The sequence below is a fragment of the Poecilia reticulata genome, linkage group LG15 (genome assembly GCF_000633615.1).
Source record: "Poecilia reticulata strain Guanapo linkage group LG15, Guppy_female_1.0+MT, whole genome shotgun sequence".
Classification (NCBI taxonomy): domain Eukaryota; kingdom Metazoa; phylum Chordata; class Actinopteri; order Cyprinodontiformes; family Poeciliidae; genus Poecilia; species Poecilia reticulata.
Window position 1 is genome coordinate 29,896,301 of NC_024345.1, and position 9,592 is coordinate 29,905,892.

At 39.6% G+C, this 9,592-nt stretch overlaps 1 protein-coding gene across 1 annotated transcript in view; it reads left to right on the forward strand.

Annotated features, from left to right (window-relative positions):
- Window positions 1-6: 6 nt before the first annotated feature.
- LOC103477369 (NACHT, LRR and PYD domains-containing protein 12-like) overlaps window positions 7-9,592 on the forward strand; it is a gene marked incomplete at its 5' end in the record, with an annotated part of 15,603 nt that continues 6,017 nt past the window's right edge. The window contains 5 exons of the mRNA XM_017308872.1: window positions 7-722; window positions 3,969-4,142; window positions 4,348-4,521; window positions 4,745-4,918; window positions 5,915-6,088. Coding sequence (XP_017164361.1) covers window positions 7-722; window positions 3,969-4,142; window positions 4,348-4,521; window positions 4,745-4,918; window positions 5,915-6,088 — 1,412 coding nt within the window. The remainder of the gene's footprint in view (window positions 723-3,968; window positions 4,143-4,347; window positions 4,522-4,744; window positions 4,919-5,914; window positions 6,089-9,592) is intronic.

Sequence of the window (9,592 nt, forward strand, 5' to 3'; positions counted from 1 at the left end):
GACCTGACAGAGTGTGGCATCGATATCAGAGCAGCCTCAGTGTACTCAGGAGTGTTCACACAGATCTTTAGAGAGGAGAGAGGGCTGTACCAGGACAAGGTGTTCTGCTTCGTCCATCTGAGTGTTCAGGAGTTTCTGGCTGCTCTTCATGTCCATCTGACCTTCATCAACTCTGGAGTCAACCTGATAAAAGAAACACAAAAACAATCTTCTTTTGCCTATGCATTTTTGCGTCATCACATTGTTTTGAACAACTCTGATGTAAATAATCTCCATCATAATGCTGTTGACCAGGCCTTACAGAGTCCAAATGGACACCTGGATCTTTACCTCCGTTTCCTCCTGGGACTTTCACTGCAGACCAATCAGAGTCTCTTACAAGGTCTGCTGACACAGACAGGAAGTAGCTCACAGATCAATCAAGAAACAATTCAGTACATCAAGAAGAAGATCAGTGAGAATGTGTCTGCAGAGAAAAGCATCAATCTGTTCCACTGTCTGAATGAACTGAATGATCGTTCTCTAGTGGAGGAGATCCAACAGTCTCTCAGTTCAGGAAGTCTCTCCACAGATAAACTGTCTCCTGCTCAGTGGTCAGCTCTGGGTTTCATCTTACTGTCATCAGGAGAAGATCTGGATGAGTTTGACCTGAAGAAATACTCTGCTTCAGAGGAGGCTTTTCTGAGGCTGCTGCCAGTGGTTAAAGCCTCCAACAAAGCTCTGTAAGCACACAGACTTACTTTATTTTTAATAGAGAGAATTCTGCTAATGATTAGGTAAATATTGTTGATGTTGCTTCAGTTCATTTTTGGTGTGCAACCTTAGGGTCTGGTTTGTCTTTTAATAACTGTAAATAATTGCTTAAGGGCATTCTTGACAAAACTAGTAATTTAGATCAAACTTACTAATCCAAAGTACCACCTAATGATCAGAAAAATGTTACCCACATAGTTCAGTCTCAGTTAATGTTTAAGAATACTGCCTCTGTCATTGTGCAAGACACTTCACGATACTTGCCTGCTGGACATGGTCAATAGCGCAGATGATGCAATATGACAGTTTTGCTTGTATCACACTGTGCCATGGCAGCTGTAACTACAATCCAGTAGCTTGCCATCATCAGCATGTGCTTGAATCAAAGTCACTGATTTAATTGTAAAGCATCTTTGTGGGTCCTGAAAAGCACTATGCATGTCTGATGTTTTTTCATACTAAATTTAAATAGGTGTTTTGAGGAGCAAGGCACCACACATCAATTGAATAAATACAAAATTCTCTCAAATACACGTTTATCATTATCAAAAATAATTCAACTTTAAAGTTAACAATTTAATCAACAAACTCGTTAAGTTAGTAACAATCAAATTAACTACTAAATAAGATGAAAGAATGAGGAAACCAACAAACTAAGAGTAGTGTTAAAATTATGAAATTATGTCAGAGTCCACTACAAGCCCTAGTAAAAAAAAGTATACTTTAGTATATTAAATTTTAACATACTTTAGTATACTTTGATTAATGTACTTAAACTGTACTATTTTGGTACAACTTTTTTGCTCTTAGTATATTTTTAATAGTATTTAAATAGTGTTAATTTAAAATTTTTAGTATACTTCAACATACTTTTTTGGAACAACTTCAAGAAGTACTTAGTATACTTTAAGTATGCTTTTTTATGTAGTATTCAAGAGCTTGATTAGTATATTTTGTGTACTAATTCTGTCATTATATTAAAAATACACTTTTAATATACAAACAGGATTCCAAAAAAGTTGGGACACTAAACAAATTGTGAATAAAAACTGAATGCAATGATGTGGAGGTGCCAACATCCAATATTTATTCACAATAGAACACAAATCACAGATCAAAAGTTTAAACTGAGAGAATGTATCATTTTAAGGGAAAAATATGTTTCAAAATTTCATGACGTCAACAACTCCCAAAAAGTTGGGACAAGGCCATTTTTACCACTGTGCGGCATCTCCCCTTCTTCTTCCAACACTCAGACGTCTGGGGACAGAGGAGACCAGTTTCTCAGGTTTAGAAATAGGACTGCTCTCCCATCAAGCCTCTAATTGTTCAATCGTCTTGGGCCTTCTTTGTCGCACCTTCCTCTTTATGATGCGCCAAATGTTCTCTATAGGTGAAAGATCTGGACTGCAGGCTGGTCATTTCAGTACCCGGATCCTTCTCCTACATAGCCATGATGTTATGGTTGCTGCAGAATGTGGTCTGGCATCATCTTGTTGAAAAATGCAGGGTCTTCCCTGAAAGAGATGACGACGTCTAGATGGGAGCATATATTGTTCTAGAACCTGAACATAGTTCTCTACATTAATGGTCCTTTCTAGACATGCAAGCTGCCCAGGCCACCAGCTCTCATGCAACCCCATACCATCAGTGATGCAGCTTCTGAACGGAGCGTTGATAACAACTTGGGTTATCCTTGTCCTCTCTGGTCCGGATGACATGGCGTCCCAGTGTCCATAAAGAACTTCAAACCGTGACTCATCTGACCACAGAACAGTCGTCCATTTTGCCTCAGTCCATTTGAAATGACTCCTGGTCCTGTGCAAACGGCTGAACTTGTGGAGCTTAGAAATGGCTTCCTCTTTGCACTGTGGAGTTTCAGCTGCAGCGGCGGATAGATTGTGTTCACTGACGCTGCTTTCTGGAAGTATTCCTGAGCCCAGGCTGTTATTTCCTTGACAGTGGCATTCCTGTTTGAGGTGCAGTGACGTTTCAGGGCCCGGAGATCACGAGCATCCAGTAGTTTTATGGCCTTGACCTTTACGCACAGTGATTGTTCGAGATTCTCTCGATCTTTTTAGGGTTAACATTTAGGGTTATGATCTTTTTATCATCAACCATCATTTACGGTTGATGATAACTTAACCCTTAGGAGTCTGAGGTCTAAATGGGCATCCCGGCGCTACCGTGCTCTGTATCGGAAGGGCTCATCGCTCTGACTGCATGTTAAATGTATTTTATATAATTGTCATAAACAAAAGCTAAGGAGTTGCCTAAAAATAATTTCATACTCCGTATAACACAAACGCATCAACACACTTATTGACTCACCTTGTGCCGAATCGCTGCCTCTGTTCTCAGCCTGTTCCCGTAGCAGTGGATTTCCTCCGGCATTATTTTCCTCCAACAAATTATTCCACTGAACGAACCATGTACTCTCCCTTTTAACCTCCGTCTTCCCATTTCTGACACTGGATCTTTAATATTCTCAAGCTTTGAAATAGCAGGTAGCTACAAACCGCTAAGATTTGGCTACAGTCGGCTGTTGCCTTCATATCAGCAAGAAAATGAAAAAACTAAGCACTGGATGGTACCGGCTAATTACTGGACACAACAGCACACCAAAAAACTCAACTGTTGTACCAGTAGCTCGCAGATGTTTTAAGTTTTGCGTCTTTTTCATGGTACAGATCTTGCAGTTATCGTTAAAAACAATAGGAGCAAACGGGACCCGGAACCAATCTATGTGGCAAAAATTTTAACGGAAATACGTCACGACCACTCGTGGCAAAAAGGTTATTGATGTGTCAATCAGCTCTGCTGTAGTCTTCAGTCAAGAAATAACACAGGAGGATGAGGGCTGCATTCAGTTCCCAGTGAAGTCTATAGTCAGGAAGCTGAAGCTGTACAGAAAAGTAAGGAAAAAGAAAAACCTAAAGGGCGACTGGCCGTAACAAGCATGTTTTATGATTTTTTTTATGTAATTTAGTGAGAAGAGTGGAAAAGAAGATCCCATAAACCTTTTCATACCAAAGGCTCTACAGTATGTTTGTGCCCAACCCTTTTGAAGGATTAAGTCCTCTAAAGGCAATATAAGGCTGTGTAAAATAAGACAGTTCCATTAATCTTTCTAAGAAGAAAATTGCTGACTGGATAGAAAAAAACATGAGATTTGATTAATTATTTAACACCATATTTTCTCTCTGTCTCCTCAGGCTGAGTGGCTGTAACCTGTCAGAGAGAAGCTGTGAAGCTCTGTCCTCAGCTCTCAGCTCCCAGTCCTCCAGTCTCATAAAACTGGACCTGAGTAACAACAACCTGCAGGATTCAGGAGTGAAGCTTCTCTCTGCTGGACTGAAGAGTCCAAACTGCAATCTGGAAACACTCAGGTAAAATGTTCTCAGATGGAACCAGATTTCTGTTCATTGCTTGCTATCAGAGATGATGTAATTATTTCAGTAAAATAATTTTCAACTATTTGTCTCAACTTTTATCCCATATGAAGACAAAGAGCAGCTTTGCTCCTTATCTTAGCTTCATTTAATGAATGGATGAATTGTTTAAGAGCATTTTTGTCCTCCCTTGTCTCCTCAGGCTGAGTGTCTGTAACCTCTCAGAGAGAAGCTGTGAAGCTCTGTCCTCAGYTCTCAGCTCCCAGTCCTCCAGTCTCAGAGAACTGGACCTGAGTAACAACAACCTGCAGGATTCAGGAGTGAAGCTTCTCTCTACTGGACTGGAGAGTCCAAACTGCAAGCTGGAGACTCTCAGGTAAAATGTGACCAATGCTGGAGAAACCATATGTCTGTTCATTACCTGATATTAGGGATGATGGAAATATTATTTCAATAATAGGTTGGTCAACTTTTCTTGCTCAACTTTTATTTACTATGAATACAAACTTCTGCTGTGTTCTTTATATTGACTTAATTTCATGGATTGGTGGATGATTCATGAATTATTGAACACCAAATTTCCCCCCTTGTCTCCTCAGATTGAGTTATTCTACCCTCTCAGAGAGAAGCTGTGAAGCTCTGTCCTCAGTTCTCAGCTCCCAGTCCTCCAGTCTCAGAGAACTGGACCTGAGTAACAACAAGCTGCAGGATTCAGGAGTGAAGCTTCTCTCTGCTGGACTGGAGAGTCCAAACTGCAACCTGGAGGCCCTCAGGTACAATGTGACCAATGCTGGAGAAACCAGATTTCTGTCCATAATCAAGATGATGCAAATGTTATTTCAACATTACATTTGTCATTTTTTTCTGACCTTCTCTGTGAATAATAACCACTGTCATGATCCACACCTTTCTTTTTGTTCTTTGCCTTCTCCTGATATGTTAATCCTTATGGTATCTGAGTGAGTACTCTGTTCCTTTATTGACTGATTTTCTGTTAACGTCAGTCAGTTATCACTAGTCCATGTGCTTTATCAAATACATCTCCTTTCTCAATGGGTCTAAAAAATCTCATGTTACCGATTCAGTCTTTCACCACCACCCACCGTCCCAGCAAAATGGAAGGATGAGCAGACCCCAGAGCATAAAGTCATCAGAGAAGATGCTGGCATAAATGGCCTGCCGCGCAGCCAGTTCCCAACCCCCACATTACGTCTGGAAAGTTCAAGCAAATCCTGTGCTGACATGTCCTCAGTCTGCTCCTCCACTCCAGAAGGGGCTTTCTGGGAGGAATCCTGTCAATGGTGCCATCCTGCCGACCTCTGCTACTGATAACTCACACTCCTTTAACAAGGATCAGGCAAATCCACCATTGATACGTCTCTATCTTACTCCATGCAATCTGATAATGCCAACAGTAAATCAAAAATTGTTTCCGAGTCGAATTGTGACCCTAAAAATTGGAATCAAATTGCTAGACACTGAAAAATTTAACCAGCACCTTCTCCACATTGCACATCTTCACAGTGGTGCCTGAAAGTGCTGATGCCAGTTCTTCTGCAGAAGCTGCTGCTACCTTCTCGTGTGTCCATCCGAGAGGTCTCCAGAGTTTGTTTCTGAACTCCTTCTACAGTGCTAGGGACTCTGAGCTTCAGCCTCCACTCACCATGACCACTGCTTGTTTTTCTCAGCTTCATTTTATGTGTTGATGTATGGATGGATGGCTGGATGAAGAACTATTTCATATCATGTTTTTCTCCCCGTCTCCTCAGGCTGAGTGGCTGCAAACTCTCAGAGAGAAGCTGTGAAGTTCTGTCCTCAGTTCTCAGCTCCCAGTCCTCCAGTCTCAGAGAACTGGACCTGAGTAACAACAACCTGCAGGATTCAGGAGTGAAGCTTCTCTCTGCTGGACTGGAGAGTCCAAACTGCAACCTGGAGACCCTCAGGTACAAACACGTGTTACAAGTCCCGAGTGTAAGGACTGCTGTAACAGTGATGACACACAATCTGAAGAATAAATAAACAGAAGTCAGCAATGATGACCAAGCGCTGCTGTTAGCATCCAGATTGCATTTTTTTATTTGGTAACAAACCATTCAGTGTTTAATATTGTTTTACATTGAACTCAAACATGGAGACGTTAAGATATAACGGCTCTCAGAGCAAGCTAACGTTAACCTCGCCTGATAAAACTGACAAAACGGTGCACAGAAACCGGAACTCAAAGACATATTCTGGTTGATTAATATGTTCTTACGCGGTAGTTTTGGTGAGGTTTTTTAACCGCATACTGACCTGAAGAGTAAATAAATACAAGCCAGCAATGACGATCATATCGCTGCCGTTAGCAAGTCCACCTCGCTGCAGCAAACAGGAAGGCGCGGGACGGACCACTGTCAGTCTCTTACCTATTTGGAAATGGGACCATTGCACTCCGGAAGTGAAGGGGGCACTATTTCCCTTATTGTCCGCGTTCTTCCGTTTAAATTTTCTTTTGAAATATGTGAAATAACTTCATCTGTAGTAAGGAGTTTCACTCTCAGCATGTATTTCAACTTCTCTTTTTTATTTACATCAGCGCAGCTCACAGCTTTTAACTTATTCCGTAGCTTTTGGTGTTCTTCTAAATCTGCTTCTTAGTCGCATCTTTTCGGGCCTGCAGTGCTACTGCCTCTAGTGGCGAGGGGGTGGCAACACAACTAATGTAATTATGTCACTAAACGAGAATACCACAAAATCTTTATTTACCATTAATTTCGCTATTACTGGCAACGTGAAAGAAATTATCTTCTAAAATACCATATTTTTCTTCAGGGTGTAAAGCTAGTTAGGTGACATAAATAACACCTTTATACTTTATAAATAATATCTATATATCTCCATCACTTATTGGAGGAAGAAAAGAAATGACATGAAAAACAAAATTATCAACAACAATAAAAATAGGTTTTACTTCTACGGACGGTGGAGAATCGAGTCGAGGATGTTTTAAAAAGAGGCGGGTTGACAGCACCTCACTGCGGCTCCGAAGTGTCGGTCTCTGGACAACCACAGGAGCGTTTTATTTTGGTCATTATTGTTACACTTAGTGTTGACACTGAAACTCAGATTTTGTGAAATTTTAGTTTTAATAAATTGCTCAACAACGCCGCCCTGGGAATTTCACCCAGAAAATATTACCTTTTGTTTAAGGCACACAGGTTCGGTTATGCGAATACTGAAACATCTGAGAAAGTTTCAAGTTTACAAAAAACAAATTCTTTTTAAAACCAGTTTAAGAATTAAAAACAAAGGAAATCAAATGAGCTGCAGTAGCTGAGGTTACCGGCAGCAGGGGACACTTGGGGATGGCATCCAAACACAGCAAACAAAAAAAAAAAACCCCGAGAAACCCTTTAAAACACCAGACGCAGTGAGACCCAAACTCAAGAATCACAGCACGCAGAAGAGGAAAACACCATCACCACACCAACACCGCCACCGGACCTCAGCAACTGCTAACAACAACAAAACAAGTTAATCTTAAACCTAAGAAAAGAAAAACCGTCAGCCCGACTAAATAAAGAACAAAAAGGGCTGTAAACAAAGTAAGTAAAGAAATGGAAAACTAACAATAGAAATACAAGTTAAAAACATCAGGACCAGGCGTGGCCCTCTTGCCACAGCAGGAGGTGAAATGGGCGCCGATGCCAAACCCCAAACGGCGCCTCAATAAAGGCGGATGACTACAAAACGAATGTGCAGAAATCAGGGAGACGAACGCAGACAGAGCAGAGCAGCATTCATCAGTTTGACCTCTGACCTCATGAAGGTGTTACTGTTTCCTCTGGTAACTAAGAACATCTATTAGACATCATTATTGACGGTGCAATAATTATTCTTAACCAAACTAAATAATATTTACCTATAGCATGCTAAGTATTTTGCTCTATTCACAAATTGTTGATAATCAATCAATCAATCAATCAATCAATCAATCAATCAATCAATCAATCAATCAATCAATTATGATTGATTGATCATAAAGATATAATCAATCAATCATATCTTTATTCCAGATGTTAAAAGGTCCATAGAAAAAAGGTAAAAGCAAAATAAGAGAAAAATAAACATGACATGATATTATTCACCGAGTCACAAATAAATGACGCCAATGATTCCATAATCTTGAAGAGAATCTCACTGTACTAAAAGCAGGATTTATTATAATTACAATTATATTATTGCATGACACAGATAATCTGCACATAAGATTCCTGAGCCCAGCTGCACATGTGGGAACATTATGTACAAACATGTGGCCAGCACTGCTCCATATAGGCACTTTTAGAGCCTCATGCCATCTTTGTAGGACATAAAGTTTCTGCAGGATAAATTTTTTTGGTATCGTCGCCACAGACGGGCCGTGTAATAATGTGATTCATGAATGATTTATCGATTTAGAGTCAAAGGAAAATTTCCTCGTTGATAAATTAAATAGTTTCATTTTATTTTGTTCTATATATAAGACTCTACCAACAAAAAGTCTCAAAATAATGTACTTGGCACTGTAAAAACAAAAATGTGAATTTTTGCTTATATCTGTTTAAAAACCCTGATTATAACAACCTGGGTTGTTATTCTTCTATAATTCATTTGTTGTTATTGACTTTTGCTCAATTAAATTTCTTACGTATACATTGCAAATTGTATTTTTATTATAGTTGATCATGTTGTTTTTCATGTCTCTTATGTCTTTTATTCCTCCTATAATTGATGGAGATATATTAAAATTATTTATAATGTAAAGTATTGTCATTTAATTAGCTCTACATCCTTAAGAAAATGAAAAAAATATGGTGTTTTATAACATAATTTATCTTTTACTGTTTCAGTAATCCTAGAATTAATAATAAATAATAACGACTTTGTGGTATTCTGATTTAGTAATGTAATTATATTAGTTGTGTTGCCACCCCCACGCCACTAGAGGCAGTAGCACTGCAGGCCCGAAAAGATGCGACTAAGAAGCAGATTTAGAAGAACACCAAAAGCTACAGAATTTGTTAAAAACTGTGAGTTTGGTGAAGTAAATAAAAGAGAGAAGTTCAAATACATGCTGAGAGTGAAACTCCTTCCTAAAGGTGAAAATATATCACAGATTTTAAAAGATAATATAAAAACAGAAGTATAGAAAATAGCGCTCCCTTCACTTCCGGAGTGCAATGGTACCATTTCCAAATAAGGTAAGAGACTGACAGTGGTCCGTCCCGCGCCTTCCTGTTTGCTGCAGCGAGGTGGACTTGCTCTCATCCCCGCTTCAGGAAAGTACTATAAATATGGGCAGGTTAACATGCCGAACTGCAAATAAAATGTAATTTATTATTTGTTTTAGAAACAAATAATAAATTGAGCCGGAAAAGGGTAGAGTGCCTTCTCCGGGTCAGGGGGGTCGTCCTGCCTCAAGTGGA